Raw genomic sequence first — 16,959 nt, 5'->3', positions numbered from 1 at the left:
TCCGATCCCACGAAAGAGATATGTGGTAGTATCGCCAACCACACCCCACCCAATTGGTGTTTTCAGGGACCTCCGGCACAGAGACACAGAAGACGGGGTTCTAAACACAAGTTTACTGTAGAGAGTGGGCCAGCTGGAATCAGCCCAGGAGCAGATAGACATGTGTCATGACACCGGCTCCTCTCCTGAATGTGTGTGGGGATGGGGCTTTTACCTGTTGCTCGTTAGACCAACCAGCGAGCAACAGGTATGCAGCCACTCTGATCCCAATTACCCAGATCCAGGTCAGGTGTGGCTGCATGAACCACCCCATCCCCACACCACAAGCTACTGTAGCACAAACTGGTGAAAAAGTGAATGGTGCTGTGATAGAAAGGTGTAGAACACACAGTGCATCACAGCTTGCTGCGTATGGGGCTGTGTAGCTGCAGAGCGCTCACAGTGTCCATGCTGAGCCTCTGAAAGCTCCTACAATGGACACGTGAGCGTCAGACCTGGACCTTGGAGCGATGGAAGAAGGTGGCCCGGTCTGATGTGCTGGAACAACAAGCCCGATCCATGGGGGCTCCACCTCACAATTTCCAGGGCTTGAAGGATCTGCTGCTAACGTCTTGGTGCCAGATACCACAGGACACCTTCAGAGGTCTGGTGGTGTCCATGCCTCCACGGGTCACAGCTGTTTTGGGGGTACGGGGGCAGCTACACAATATAAGTGGTTATTGGTGGTGCGTTTAATGTTGTGGCTCATTAGTGTATGTTATATATTGGCCAAGATGTTGTTGTAATATTGATATCGTGATATGAGACTTGTCTGAGTTTTTGGTTATTTTGTGATATACATATCTTGAGTATCTAAAACATAATATCGAAATCTGCGACAGACATTACATCGATATATCTAAAACCCAGATGTTGAAATAAAAGAACACTCGATGACACTTTATTGGTCCCCAGGATATTATTCTATAGTTTGGCCAATATGTCGTCAGGGTATTGATATGGGGATATGAGACGAGAGATCGTCTGGGGTCTCAGTTATCATGATATTATGATATAGTATCTAAAACCTAGTTATGAAATAAGACACTCTTGGCCACGTTATTAATTCAGGATGTACTGTATGTTGCACCTAGGACCGGGAAATATATCGTTATAATATCGATATTGGAATATGAGACTGTCATCTGGGATTTTTGTTAGCCAGGGCTATATAACATACAAGTACATATAAAATATTTTTATAATTGCTTACCATCTTCACTATCTGCTTTATCTTTAATTACTATTGCTGATTTTACAACACATACCGAAAAAAAAAAAAAGTATCCGCTCCATTAAAAAATCTGATCAACGGGGTAGGGTCTTTGGGTCTTTGCTCAAACATCCAACACGCCGTGATAATTATGTTTTTTGTTTTTATTTGACAGGCGGGATGCAGAGGAAGCTGTCGGTGGCCATCGCTTTTGTCGGAGGCTCCAAAACTGTTATTTTGGACGAACCCACGGCGGGGGTGGACCCCTACGCGCGCCGGGGCATCTGGGACCTGCTGCTGAAGTACAAACAAGGTACAAAAGCTGTGGCTCTGCTAAATGTTAAAGTCTCCCGCTTTCTTTGTTATTTTGTTATTCAAAGTTTTTTGCATCGACATGGCTACATCACATTTCAAAGCTTCTTTGTACATCTGCAAGGCCACCAGCTCGTTTCCCTGAGGACACCATTTGAAGCCGTGAGTCTGGCTTTGCGCTCTCCGCCATCTTGGCAGATGGAGCCAGAGCTTTTTAGATTTTGGCAGCGGCTGGCCAACCCAGCTGGGTCAGACAGTCGTCAGAAGAAAAAGGCGAACCACCTTGCTGGAAAGCAAACGACAGACCTGTCAATTAAATATTTAAGGCTTAAGAGCTTCTTGAAGGGACTATAGTTTTCCAAATTACAACCAAATCCCATTAGAAGAAGTAAACTGGCATATGGACACTCGTCTTAGGTTTCTTCTTTTTCCATTGACTTCCATCGAGTTGGCGTTTTCTGGGGCGGCACCTCGTGGCCATTAGCTGAACTGCGGTTTAAAGCGCTTCCACATTTTTTTTTCGTCATGGAAGCCGTAAATGACAAACTTTGCCAAACTCCAGACGCTCATAAGGTTAACGCAGAAGTGCAGAGTCTGAAAAGTAGCGTGCGGAGAATTGGGCAATTTGAGGAAATCGAACCCTCTCGCCGGAGAAGTGCTTTTCATTTCTTTGTGGCGCTGTCACAGTGGGCGGAAAGGAATTGACATAATTTGCGCTGTGGAAGGATAGCTATTGAAGCGAATAAAGAGTAAAAATCCAAAGAGGCGGCCAGAGCCAGTCAATGTTTCTCTTTTCAACACTTTCCCTCGCTCTAATTGTCACTTTTTCACTGTTTTTCTTTTTGGCCCTCGGTCGCCACTGGCAGCAGTGAACAAGACGCAGACATTATAATGGCATAATCCCCCCCACAGATGCCTAAATGTTTAATGCTGAATTGGGGGTCTCGCTAATCAAAGGTCTTTTCAGAGGGATGGGGGCGCAGCAGAATGCCGCCCACGCTCTGTATTTGCACTTTCATACAGTGTTTTTATATTCATATAAACAATCATCTTGAATATTATTGTTTTATTATTATTATTGCTATAATTACTAGGGGTCCAGCCCGCAGAGATGGGATTTTTCTTTTTTCAATCTGCGTTTTTTGTTTTTTTTTGTTTTTTTCGGGGGGGGACTTAAAATATCTGGAACACGACAACCACAGTATGCGCTGACATGGTTGAGGTCTCGTTAGAACAGGGACTTTTAAGACGTCTTGGCGTTGGAGTTTGAGCTATATCGATGTACATTTAGAGCAGAAATTAGTGAAAAACTCGTTATTTTACGGGAAGTAGAAGAACGGTTAGGCCATATGATTACTTTTAGGAGCAGGTCGCTTTGTGACATCATGATCCTCTGTTACAAAAGGCCGGTTTCCGTCTCTGGAAATTTGCATTCAGAGGGTTGCGCTGCGTCTCAGCGTCAAGCTACTCATCGCGCTTGACCCTTTATATACACTATATATACTTTATATACTATATACAGTATATATACTACATACACTGTATACATCTCATATCATCACTGTTCTCAGCCTCATTCCTGCCGTCTGTCAGTATTCACTACACTAGTGTTTGCGATCTCCAAGACTGAAATAACGCTAAGAGGGCGGGCCCTCGCTTATCGACGAATTTGCTCAACGACCTGATCATAGGAATGCAACTCGTTCGTTAAGTGAGGAGTGCATGTAGAAATAATAACCATGCTGATGATAATAACTTTGGGCGGAAGGCGGAGGAGGAATGGCGATCCGCACTCTGGCTCCTGGTCGGCTGACGGGCCCGTGCGCCGATCCCCTCTGCAAGACAGACAAACACTGTGAAAGCTCCCTGCCTCGAGTGGGCCGAATCAGCGCCCCCCCGCGGTGCTGATTCGGCCCACTCGAGGCAGCTTGGCGGCCACGGTAAAGGAAGCCATGCTGTCGTCTGCAGCCGGTGCTTGACCGCGTCCCTTGGTCTGCCACAGTACTTTATATTGTCTGTACAGTGTCTATGAAGACTATAGTCCACGTAGACACTATAAAGACTATAGTATATATAGTCTTTATTTTCTTTAAACACTGTAGTCTATTGTGGTGTGGGGATGGTCTGGGTTGAGCAGCCAAACTTGACCTGGATCTTGGTGATTGGGATCAGAGTGGCTGCTTACCTGACATTTTCTATCTGCTCCTGGGCTAATTCCAACTGGCCAACTCTCTACAATAAACGGGTGTTTGCAACCCCCCTGTCCTCTGTGCCGGTGGGCCCTCGAACGCCACTTGGGTGAATGGTGGTCGGCGGAACTGCCACATCTTTATAGTCTGCATAGTGTCTATAAAGACTGTAGTCTACTCTTTATAGTCTGCATAGTGTCTATAAAGACTGTAGTCTACTCTTTATAGTCTTCATACAGGTACTCCTCACCCACTTAACGGCCGAGTTGCGTTCCTACGACCAGGCCGTTGAGGGAGGACCCGCGTTATTTCACGCTAAGGGGGCGTGGCCAGCGCGAGTGTTGTGAGGACTGACGGGCTGCGGGGAGGAGACTGAGACTGAGAGCGGTGGCGCGTGATGAGACGCCTGACGCAGAGACGCCACGCAGGCAGCGCGCAATACCGACAGGTCGCTAAACAGTTAGGTCCTTAAGTGAGGAGTACCTGTAGTGTCGATAAAGACTATTATCTATTTAGCCTTTATATAGTCTTTATAGTGTATCATCTATTTAGTCCACATGTAGTCTTTATATAGTCTTTATAGTGTCTATGAAGACTAGTCTGTATACTCTTTATAGTGTATTTTAATACTATAGTCTTTATAGGATCTTTAGAGTCTTTCTAGTGTCCATAGATACTATACTATACTCTTTATGGACACATAGTCATTATACACACTGTTCATTTAGTCATAAAATAGTAATAATTGATAATTGATTGAATAATTGTTCATAAAATCCCACGTTGGATGTATATCCAATGTCTATTAATACTCAGGTATGTATCGGGCCATTTCTGTCCTTTTCGTTTTGGCTGCTGTTGTATATTTGGATGAACATGAATCGTTCAAATATGGAGACGAGGCTTCGAAGTGTGTTCCTTCAGAGCGGAGGGCGCTCAATGCGGCTTTTAATCACATTCTACCACATATATTTCCACATGAAAACAAAACGAAGGCCGGTTTTTGGGGGCGGGGGTTTTTATGAATTGAATAATAATGGAGCCATTTGGACACACAAATAACTGCAATCTCACCAACATCAGAGCAGCCGTTCTCAAGGCAGTTCCATTATCAGTAAATGCTAAATAAGAGCGTTGCTGCGTTCGCTGAAGGTTCAGCCCTTTCTCAGGTTTTGCTGGAGTGGAAAAGGTGTCGAGGTTTTACTTTGAGGCATAAGAGGGAGTGTCATCGTGGAAAAGAATGAAGAAATGTATATTTAATGCATAGAGGGAAGACATTTCTACAAGGGAATGAATATACAGTCCGTTAGGGTTATGTTTATTACAGTATATATGTATTTGTAGATGTTTATGTATGACATGCATTACATCGTTTTCCTTAAAATATATTGAATCATGATGATTTTTTTATATTGTGAATTAATATGAATAATTTTGATATGAAAAAATATTTAGTTTCTTTTAAAACATATGTTTTATTTTTTTCCTGCAAATGTGACTGGAATGAATTAGAAACAAAAGTATTTTATCTTGATTTGGTATACACCGGTATTTTATTCGATTTACAACATATTTTATATACAGAATATTAAATAATAACAGTTTCATGAATATAAATAATTATGCTAAAAATATTATAAAGAGAAGGTGATCCATTTTCTTTTTTTCAATGAATTGCATGACATTAACCTCAGTTATCCGTTTTTCTTCATTTTATTAAAAGGTTTTATTCCTTATTTTAACGTCAGTCCGGCTCCTCAGTCTGCGGGACCGTCCATCGCAGCTTTCCCTGAAAGAGACGAGGCGTTAATAATCCATATATGTCTCTCTCTGCATCCTAAATAACAGAAAGAAGCAGATTTCCGTTCTCCATTTGTCGTTCGTAGTAGACACAACCAATTTGCCTGATCCTCCCTCAACGCCATTTTGATCAATGGCCCGCTGCGGTGACGTGCCGCAACGCGCCACAAATCAGAAATGCCTCCAGGGGCCATACGCCGGACCAAACGCGTTTGTTTTATGTGGCGTGCACGTTTCTTCATTTGTTTATTGGTTTGTTTCACCTCTTTGCTTGTGAGAGCTGCGACAAATCCCCGGGAAAATCAACCGAGAGTTTGAGTGAATCAGGACAAAATGAGCCGGGTCGGTCAAAAAGCCTTCTGTAAATGTCCTTGCTTTTTATTTTTTATTTATTATTATTATAATAATAATTATTATTATTTATTAATTTTTTATTATAATTATTGTTATTATTATTATTGTTTCATTGATATTATTATTGTTTCAATGATATTATTGTTATTACCTCAGGGTATTTAATTGCGCTGCTTGCCGTTCACTCTGAGTAGGTCCACAATTTTTTGGGGTTTTTTGGTTGGGATTCTTTACTGCAGCAGCTGAACGTGACTGGCGATGCACGACGGGAAAACGATTCGCTCGTAACGAACCAATCTTTCCGGTGATTCTGGACTGGAGTCACCCCGGAAAAAGGGTGAATCTCCGACTCCCAAACGAGTCAAAAATAATCACGGAGGAACTGGGGAGGAAAATGGAATCAGAATGAGCTCTAAAGCAGCTGACATCTCGAAAAATTACCACGTCGTCGCTTATTTACCAATGTTATCCATGTCTGTGTTGCGGTGGGGGTTGGGTCTTTCATATAATTGTACAGGTGTTTGTAATAGCAAGGTAATCTGTGGATATTGCGTTGCCTACATTTTGATCTCCGTAAGAACAAAAACCTCTCGACTGCTATTGAATACATCAAACAAAATGTCTCATCGTTGGAAGGGGAGCTGAGTTGAGCAGAGTTTATATTTAATTTCATTTTAAAACACGGCGGTTTTGGGCGCAAAAGTGATAAGATGAGGAGATGAGAAGCTCCCATGCGGAGACAGATTGTGGTATTGGCTTCGTTTGGACAATTTGATTCGCGGCATCTTCCCCGCCGCCAAGTCTTTCATTTGAAACCAAAGTAGCGTGTCCCCGCGTGCGTGCCTTTGAATGGACGTGGAAAAGATCAGGATTTTTTATATATATATAAATCTTTTTTTTCCATTTCCACGTCTTGGCACTTAATTCTGAGCCGCACGCTGAGCGTCTGAGGCGCGCAAAACGGGCGTTTCTCCGCGACGCGGCACCGGCAGGGAAATGGAGCTGAAAAGTCGGTGGCCTCTGTCGTCCTCCCCAGGCCGCACCATCATCCTCTCCACGCACCACATGGACGAGGCGGACATCCTGGGCGACCGCATCGCCATCATCTCGCACGGGCGGCTGCGCTGCTGCGGCTCCTCGCTCTTCCTGAAGAAGTGCTTCGGCAGCGGCTACTACCTGACCCTGGTGCGAGGCGGAGACGAGAAGATGGCCACGCAGCGCGGGGGCCCCGGACGGATCCGGGCCCAAGAGGTTGGGAAGAGAAGGCCGCGTTGTCCCCCGCGGGGGTCGCGAAGGGGTGCAAGGCTCTCGCGAACGATTCGCCGCTAGCGAGCAAAACCGGAAGATCCGTACGTTGAGGCGGAAGATCCGTACGTTGAGGCAGGGTGTGTGTGTCGTGATTCTCCAAATCTACGATTCCATTAGATTTTCGACTTAAACACATGTATTTTTTTCGGCACTGACGGCTATGCAATTATAAGAATATCGGGTCTTTATTTGTAAAGAAAACACTTTTTTTTTTTTTTCTCAACGAGGTCTTTTTGAGTCCAGTTACATTTAATCATTATAAATATTTTTTTAGTGGAATAAATATGAACAAAATTTTTCATAATTAAAATAAATGCTTGGGAGCCGTAAGACCCGGCTCTTTTCAGCGAGCTGGATGATGCGGCTCACTGAAAAGAGCCAAGCTTTTGAACACACTGCAAGTGTGTCTCAAGGAAGTGTGTCTGTAGGAGGCGACGCGACTTCCTGTTTCTAGTCTCTTACTTTTGCGCGGGTGTAGCCAAAGACACCTTGGCAGACTTGAGTTGATACCGCAGATTCCATAACGGAGTTATTTACGATTATTATAATTAATATTATTATTATCATCATTATAATTATTATGATAATCACATTAGTTCACTCTTCACTTTGGCCACCTCCATCCTTCCTCCAGCCCTTCATCCAACATGGCCGCCTCCGCTCTTCTGTCTTCCTTGCCCTCCCTCCTCCCCCCGTAATGATCTGTGTTTAGTCTTTCTCAGCAGGAGAATTGGCAGGCGCCTTCGTGCTGGAGGATGCTAATTGTTGCCGAGGAGAGGAAGGGGGGGGATCCTCCATCCCTCCAGCTCCTCCACCCCTCCATCCCTCCATCGGGCTTTTGCCAATGGGCGCCTCACCCACTTAGTTTTAATCAATGGGAGCAAATGAACAAAACGCTGGGATGCCAGCAGGACCCGGAGCAATTAGCATCAGTCTGGCGGCTCTTTGTGGCGGGCGGAGTTGCTGGTTTCCAAATAAATAAGGAATCAAACAAACAGAAAAACAAACAAACAAACAAACCTGTTTGCCGGTGGAGGTAGTACTCGCTCCCCTTCTTCCCAAACGGCGACCCCCGCGGTAATTAAATGGCTCCATGTTGTCTCGTTCCACTTTTGGGGAATTTAGAAGAAAGGATTATTTTGAGAGTTTTTCAAACCCAGGACACGCATTGTGATTTTTAAAAATGTTGGATTAGGTTGTTTACGACGTGCTGGTAGCAACAACCTCGCTGAACGCTTCAACTGCTGGGAAACTCAGCACTCTGCTGCCGCTTCTCACTGGGCTTCCATGCAATCCAATGGGGCAAACGTTCAAAATACAGAACTAACATTTTATTAATAATTATATAATAATAATAATATCAATAAGGTCTGGGGTTGAAAAACGGAGCTGGAAATAGTTCAGATCTAATCGCAACACGTCAATGCATTTTAATTTCCTCACATTTGCAGCGCCGTCTGTTCGACCCGCAGATGAGTGAGACTCGAAGGAATGTTTGTAGATAACCCGGTGTGTGCGCGACAGGCCGCTATTCTGTTCTTATATTGGGAAATAATGTGTTTTTAGTCGGACGGTAATCATTATTATGAATATAAAAGAGCGGTGAGGCCGCTGTAATTGAGTTGTGATTCGCAGGGTAAAGACTTTTCTCCAAGAAGCTCGAGTCCAGACGACGGCATCGGCAGCCAAGCCTGGAGCAACTCTGACCCCTCAGGTGCATTATAACTATTGTTTTTTTTTGTTGTTATTATTGTTGTTTTTGTTATTATTATTTTCTTGTTGTTTTCATTGTTATTTAAAAAAAAAATGTTATTATTATTATTGGCACTAATGGCACTAAATCCATGATGGTCGGACGAACAGGATGTGAGATTTGGTCGTGTGCAAAGTGTGATTTGATGGAACATTACATGCGCTCCCTATGACCCCTGGCCATCAAAAGGCTTTTCCTCCGGTGACCCAAACTGAATGTATTACAGTTTTCCCACCAAAATTTGCCCGTATACGCAGGTTTTCTAGACATGGGTAAACCCGCTAAAAAAAGGGGATTGATAAGTTTCCCATTTCCAGTGGATGAATCTGCCATTTCTTTTTTTTTTTTTTTTTTTTTTTGGTGGTGTGTCACATTTGACGTCACCGCTGCGCCGGAAATGGGGCGATCTGTCCGGGTGTCATGTTTACAATGTGTTTCTAATATTTATTATTATTTTATTTTTATTTTTTTTATATTCATTGGGCGATGAAATGAAAGCAGCTCACACTAGCTCCACAAGTTGGCAAAGAGTGGCCGGATGATGTCATGCGCTCATTTGCATAAAGCTTAGTGGTTGTGTCACGAGAGATCACCCGACGTCACGTAAACGGAAGATAGAGACGTCTTTAGCCAAATCAACAAACTCACTACAGGGACGTGGTCTATCTGCAAAGGAAGCGAGACGATCAAACAAGCTATTTCCATGAAGACAAGCTACTGGAACACCCCGATCCAGAGATCGGGGGAGAAAGAAGCTCAAACCAGCTATTTACATATCAGAGAAGAAGCTGAGAAAATATTATTCTATACTGCGTCTGTACTATAGAGTTAAATATGTATCTAGAGCTATCTAATTGTTTATGCAAATCTATTTATAAATCAGTATATATTTACAATTATTTAAAGGCATAGAGATCAGTGATGGGTAGTTGGACACACTGTGCGGCTCTCTGGCCACGCCCACACACCCACTGCCTGCGCACATTGGCAGAAGAGGCGTGGACTGCGATGACTCTGAGCAGCACGATGCATGAATGGCAATACAACACAACTATATATTATAACTCGCTAAATTTGTTGCTGGTCGTTTTTCAGAAATAAAGTCGCGAGGTGGGTCTGAAAAATCACCAAGTTGGCAGCACTGGTTTGGCGGCGGCGTTGCCTTTTATGCCTAATTTGGGACTCGTGCATTTTTTTTTCCCCCCAAAACATTTTCATTTTACACCACGTCCGGAACGTCAATGCGTGTCGCATGGCGGCGTGAAAGTGGCGGCAATGAGCGTGTCGACCCAGGTGGGATGTTTCCATCCCTACCGACCGAAGCTGGAAACGATAAATACCCGTGACTAATGCAGAGTAATTTGTCCCGGGAATGAATGCCGATCGCAACCTTTCCACGAAAGACAAAAGCCCGATGTTAGCGGGTGTTAGCGTGTTTTCGGTCCGAGACGGCCATATTGTCTACAGTTTCAAAACTCTACGGATAATTTTAAAAAGTGGGAGTGCAAGGAATTGGGCAAAGTCGGTTTTGGGCAAATGGCCTTGGAGGAGATTTCAAAAGATTGTTTTTCATACAATTCTATGAAATTGACTATTGGGACCAATGTCTATGAATGTGCTGAATTAAGTAAAAAAAAGGGAGGAACATGGAGCTCGAGGAAAAGTCGCGGAACAATACCAATACAGCGTAGAATAACAGGGTCGGGGCTTGACACCCTAATAATAATAATAGTGCTGCCACATGATGCTCAGATATGAAATGGAAAATGGAACTATACCATCCCAGTGAAGGTCCATTTCTCTTCATTACAGCACCATTACACACACACACACACACACACACACACACACACACACACACACACACACACACACACACACACACACACACACACACACACACACGCTTCCACGGTGTCGTCGTTTTGGTGTGAGGAGCCGTGGCTCTGCTTGGTTGAGCTGCAGTGATTACCAATCAGCTTCTGGATCAATAGTTGAGCCGTCGTCTATTCTGGTCCATTCCGCTGCTGAAAGGTCAGCGCGTCACGCTGCAAAACGCAGCACTTTTTCCGGTGTTATTTAATGTGTAATGTATACACATGTCAAGACTCAATTGTTAAATTTTTGTTTGGATTTTTTATTACATTTTTATTCTATTTTCATCTATTATTATTATTATTATTATGATTGTTATTATTATTTATTTTGATAATTACATTGTGATGTTAATTTTATTGTTATTCAATATTTCTCTTTATTATTCTTTAATTTATATTCCATTTTCTTTATTTTTACTTTTTTAAGCTAAGATTATAAAATATGTCACCATATACATATTCAATTCAATTGTTGTAATTTTCTTTAATCTTTATAATTTCATTATTATTATAATTGATTTTTTTTTATATTTTATTTAATTATTATATTTTCAGCTCAGATTACGAAAAAAAACGTTACAGCCTTTGCGTATTCAGACATGGAGGTTACATTTGGTTTCCACTGTGTCAACGTCGCCGTCTAAATATAGGTTTGGTTTTGGACATTAAAGTCTTACATTGCATTTAGCAGACGCTTTTATCCAAAGCCACCTACAATTGTTCAAACACCGACGGACGCAGCCATCAGGAGCAATAAGGGGTTAAGTGTCTTGCTCAAGGACACTACAGCATGCTAGCAGGAGGAGCCTGGGATCCAACCAGCAACCTTTAGATCACTAGACCACCAGCTCTACCTCCTGAGCTACCATCCCCACATAAATATGATAATTCATGAGGCTTTGGTGAGGAAACCTGATCAAGGTGATCACCTTGAGCTCCAGAGACTCATGCTCTCCACATGTTATTGGTTGATTCCTCCAGGCGTTCAGGTCCCTCCCTCCTCCAGAAAACATGAAGGTTGGGTTAATTGGGGACTATGAACGCCTGCAGGGTTGTGGTGTGACCCTGAGACGGACAGATGGACGGACGGGATGATGGGCTGATGGGTGGACGGACGGACGTATGGATGGATCTACATATGGCTCGACTGATGGACGATGGACGGACGAACGGATTGATGGGCTGATGGATGGATGGACATAATGATGGGTGGACAGATGGATGGATGGACAGATGGATGGATGGACAGATGGATGGATGGATATCAGGTTCTCCATACAGTATGTGATTGATTCCTGATCCATTGAGTCCTGTCATCCATCTGCTACTGAACAGTGGTGGAAGAAGTTCTCAAACCTTTTACTTCAATAAAATTAAAAACACCCTGACACAAAATGACTCTAGTTAAGCAAAATGATTAAAATATTTGCTCTTATATATACTTATTGGTATATAATATATATTTATAAGCATTTAAAGACGAAACAGAACCTAAGGAATAATCGGTGAGCAATTTGACGTGAGCAGTCCCAACGGCCCTCATATCACTCAACTATAAATTGATTCAAATTCAGCAACCATTTTGTCAGTTTTGGCAACCAGCAGCCACTGGGTGGTTGCGAAGTTGGGAAGCATGCAACGTTCTTCTAAAACTGTGTTGGTTCTTCTAAAACGTTGGCGTGGTTGGTTCTTTAAAACATGATTGGTTCTAAAACTTGGTTCTTCTGCGTCTTGGTGGGATCTTCTAAAACTTGGTTAGTTTTTCTAAAAACGTAGTTGGTTCTTCGGCATCTTGGTTGGTTCTCTGAAAACATGGTTGGTTCTAAAATTGCCGGTTCTTCTGCATCTTGGTTCGATCGCCTTAAACTTGGTTGGTTTTTCGAAAAACGTGGTTGATTGTAAAACTTGCAGGTTCCTCTGCATCTTGGTCGGTTGTTCTAAAACCTGGTCGGTTGTTCTAAAAACGCAGTTGGTTCTTTGCCATCTTGGTTGGTTCTTCTCCATGTTTGGTTCTACTAAAATGTATTTTTTCCCTCCCTCCCTCTGTCCAGAGGTGGCTTCGGTGGGCAAGCTGGTGCGTCGCCACATCCCGAACGCCGTGTTCCTGGAGAGCATCGGCCAAGAGGTGACCTTCATCCTGCCCTACAGCGGGGCCACGGATGGGACCTTTGCGCTCCTCTTCAAGGAGCTTGACCTGGAGATGTCTGAGCACGGCCTCACCAGCTACGGCATCTCCGACACCACCCTGGAGGAGGTACTGGGGCGAGCGGGCTGGAGGGGCTACTGGTGGGTGGAGGATCTGGAGAAGGTACAGGGGGGGTCTGGAGGAGTTACTGGGGGTGGAGTCTGGAGGAGCTAAGCCAAGTTTATTTATATAGCACATTTCAACAACAAGGCAATTAAAAGTGCTTGACATTAAACATTGAAAGAAAGAAATCAAAGCGCAAAAGAAACACATTATAAAAGGACAGAATGCATCAGGTAAAAAAAAATACATAGACAGCTAAAAGTTACAGTGCCGTGCAAGAAATTAATCGAATAAACTTTGTTTGACTCTTTGTTGACAATTGTCTTGCCTATTATATATATCCTAGCCCCAGAGAACCGGTCTGGAGATCGTTCAGTTATCTGAAAGAAAGCCGTTATAATACAGTGCGCTCGAAGCCACTTGTTGCCATTTCCTCAACAAGGAAATTCAAAGCGAGTGTGTTACATAAATCATCAGAAGCATTCAGACAAAGTGCAAAATAAATATGTTGTAAAAGGAAAGAACACAGTATAAAGTTAAAAAATAGAATACATAGAATGCATAACATCAAGTCATAAAAGTTGCAGTGCGAGAAATGAATATTTGGTTTGGTAAAAGGCAGCGGCAAACAGAAATCTTCAGCCTTGATTTGAAAGAGGAGAGAGTTGCAACAGTTTTCTGGGATTTTGTTCCAGATATGTGATGCATGAAAACTCAACGCTGCTTCTCCGTGTTTAGTATTTGACTCTGGGATGAAAAGCAAACCTGTCCCAGACGACCTGAGAGCCCATAACGTAGCGGAAGGTAGTATTTTGAAATCAGTTCTTTGACGGACAGGGAGCCAGTGTAAAGCTCTGAGAACTGGAGTGATCTGATCCACTTTCTTGGTCTTAGTGAGGACTCCAGCAGCAGCGTTCTCAATCAACCGCAGCTGTCTGATGGATCTTTCAGGGAGACCTGTAAAGACACCGCTACAGTCGTGTAGTCTGCTAAAGATAAATGCATGGGCAGGTTATTCCAAAATCTAATCCTTGATGTATTCTCAAGGTGATAGTGGGCTGACTTTGTAATCGTCTTAATGTGGCTGTTGAAACTGAGTCCGACTCCATCACAAAACCAAGATTTCTGGCTTGGTTTGTGCCTTTTAACATTAGCGATTGAAGCTGAGCGCTGACTTTTAATCCTTCTTCCTTGGCTCCAAAAACCGCAGAATTTCCTCCAATTAAACGAAGACAAACTGAAGTAATTACTTATTACTTCAGTTTGTCTTTGTTTAACTGGAGGAAATTCTGCCACATCCAGTCGTTGATTTGTTCGGTGCACTGGCTCAGTGACTGTATTGGGCCATAGTCCCCTGGTGATATGGCTACGTCGATTTCTGTGTCCTCGGTTTAATGACGGTAACATTTAGTCGTTTTCCATAATCTCAGCCAGTGGGAGCATGTCGATGTTAAACAGAACAGGCCCCAGAATGGAGCCGTGGGGAACTCCACATGTCATTTTTGTCCACTCGGATGTGTAATTACCAGCAGACACAAAGTGGTCCCTGTCCTTTCAGTGGGATTAAAACCAGCTTAGTACTGTGCCAGAAAGTACCAGTCGGTCGATGTAATGTCACTGAAGTCAGTCTCAGTGCTGTTGTGCGGTCAAAGCCTGGCTGGAAGACATCGAAACAGTGGTGTGGTGCCAAAAAACTGTTCAGCCGTTGAGAATAAGCCTTTTCAACAAGTTTACCTAAACGCGGGAGGTTTGATATGAGCCTATAATTGCTCATTAGTGAGGTGTCTAGGTTGTTCTTTTTTAAGAGCGGCTTGATGACGGCAGTTGTCAGGGCCGTGGGAAGAAACCTAAGAGAAGAGATGCGTCAACAATTTGCGGAAGATCTGAGGCCATGCAATTTGGAACATTTTTGAAGAAGCCTGTCGGCAGAATATCAAGGTGTCAAGGCAGCGAGGGGAGTTAAGATGTTGTATCATGTCCTTCAAGTTTTTGTGGTTGATCCGATCAAATTGTGTGATGGTATTTGAATTGATTTTCAGTGACACATGGACAGCACACATCGTGTACCTGATATGGCAGAACTGACTGCCCGTCAAATCTTCTTAATTTTGTCGGTGAAGGAGGTGTAATCATTGCAGGCCCGGGTGGATGTCAGTTCAGGGGCTGCTGACACAGGAGGGTTTGTTAGCCTGTCTACAGCAGCAAACAAGGCCCGTGCATTTTGTTTTTTGGCGATGATGTCAGCGAAGGAGGCGCCAGTCAGTTCCAAATTATAAATGCCAAGTCTCTTTTTATATGATGTGATAATGAATGCGGAGATTTGTTTTTCGCCACCTGCGTTCGGCTTTTTTACACTTTTTTTTTTTTTTTTTCCTTTCTATTCTTACTCTTACTTACCAGAGTTATTTTCTTCCCAGGGACCACCTTCACCGTAGTGGATGCAATGGCATCAATAACATTTGTAATTTTAGAATGGAAATTATCTACGAGCTCATTGACTGAGACCCAAGAGAGGGCGGGTGGAGAGGAGAGAGCCTGAATAAATATTTCACTGGTGTTTTCCGTGATATACCATTTTGCGATTACCTCTGTTTGAACATTTGTGTCACGGAGACAGTACATTCAGGAAACACAGGAATGATCAGAGAGAGCAACATCAGTCACCGACCACCTCCTTAGAAATGTTCAGACCCCTGGAAATGATTAAGCCCAGGGTGTGGCCCTTCTGGTGTGTCTGCTCCGTCACATGCTGAGTCAGTCCGTAGTTATGAAGAGCACAACATAGTTCTTTGGTCCCTTTTGTCCTGGGGGTTGTCAACACGGTTGTTAAAATCACCCACAATAACTCCACAGTCAAAGTCAACACAGATCATAGACGGCAGTTGTGCAAGGGCATCAAAAAAGGTTGAACAGTATTCAGATGGCCTGTAAATATTTAGGAACATAGCTCGAGACGAGGAATTCAACTGAAGAGCCACATATTCAAATGAAACACAATTTCATGAAGATATCTGCTTTCCCTTAAGGGACACTAGACAAGATAGCCACTCAACCTCCTTTCTTATGCGTGATAGCTTCACTCATAAAACTGAAGTTGGGCAGGGGCGACTCAATAAGAACAGCTGCACCGTTATCCTGGTCTGACCAAGTTTCAGTTAAGAACATCGAATCAAGGTTGTGCTTGATAATAAAGTAATTGATAAAAAAAAATAAAATAAAATTCTCACCAGAACCTAATGTTTAATAAAGCTAGATTTAGTATGTCAAAAGCTTTAACTGCCAATTTTTTGGGGACAGGCTGTCTGGAGGAGGTACTGGGACACGGGGTCTGGAGGAAGTTCAGGAGGAGGTACTGGGACAGGGGGTCTGGAGGAGGTACTGGGGCAGGGGGTCTGGAAGAGGTACTGGGGCAGGGGGTCTGGAGGGGTTGCTGGAGGGTGTCTGGAGGAGGTACTGGGGCAGGGGGTCCGGAAGAGGTATTCTTGCTTTTTCCTGTTTTACTTCCTCTTCTTCTACATTTTCTTTGTTCTCTTCATTGTCCTTAATGTGTCTTCTTCACCAAGACTCCATGGCCTGGAGGCTACGCTACGCTAACCTAACTCCATTTAAATGAAATGACTGAGATTCAGACCATTTCAGTCCATCTGAATGCGAGTGATTGCAGATTTGTCCGTATCCCAGACGTTTAAGCAAGGATAGCCGAGGCCTTGGAACAGAGCTCATACGTTTATACAAGCCATCGCACTTTTTCCGTCCACCTTCCACTTCCACCGCCGCTCGAAGTTCTCCACAGTTTCCCAGCCCCGCGAGGCGGTAAACAGCCCAGTTCAGGGTTTAGACGTCCTGCTCAAGGGCACCTTGACAAC

General features: G+C 43.6%; 1 protein-coding gene across 1 annotated transcript in view; it reads left to right on the top strand.

The window, feature by feature from the left end:
- LOC307247444 (phospholipid-transporting ATPase ABCA1) overlaps positions 1-16,959 on the top strand; it is a gene marked incomplete at both ends in the record, with an annotated part of 207,431 nt that overhangs the window by 79,751 nt on the left and 110,721 nt on the right. The window contains 4 exons of the mRNA XM_080023597.1: positions 1,428-1,565; positions 6,944-7,158; positions 8,851-8,929; positions 12,897-13,099. Of these exons, the coding sequence (XP_079879723.1) occupies positions 1,428-1,565; positions 6,944-7,158; positions 8,851-8,929; positions 12,897-13,099 (635 nt within the window). The remainder of the gene's footprint in view (positions 1-1,427; positions 1,566-6,943; positions 7,159-8,850; positions 8,930-12,896; positions 13,100-16,959) is intronic.

Source organism: Zeus faber (assembly GCF_960531495.2).
Source record: "Zeus faber genome assembly, chromosome: 22".
NCBI lineage: Eukaryota > Metazoa > Chordata > Actinopteri > Zeiformes > Zeidae > Zeus > Zeus faber.
Note: the sequence above shows the minus strand (reverse complement) of the source record. Positions and strands in the feature narration are given on the sequence as shown.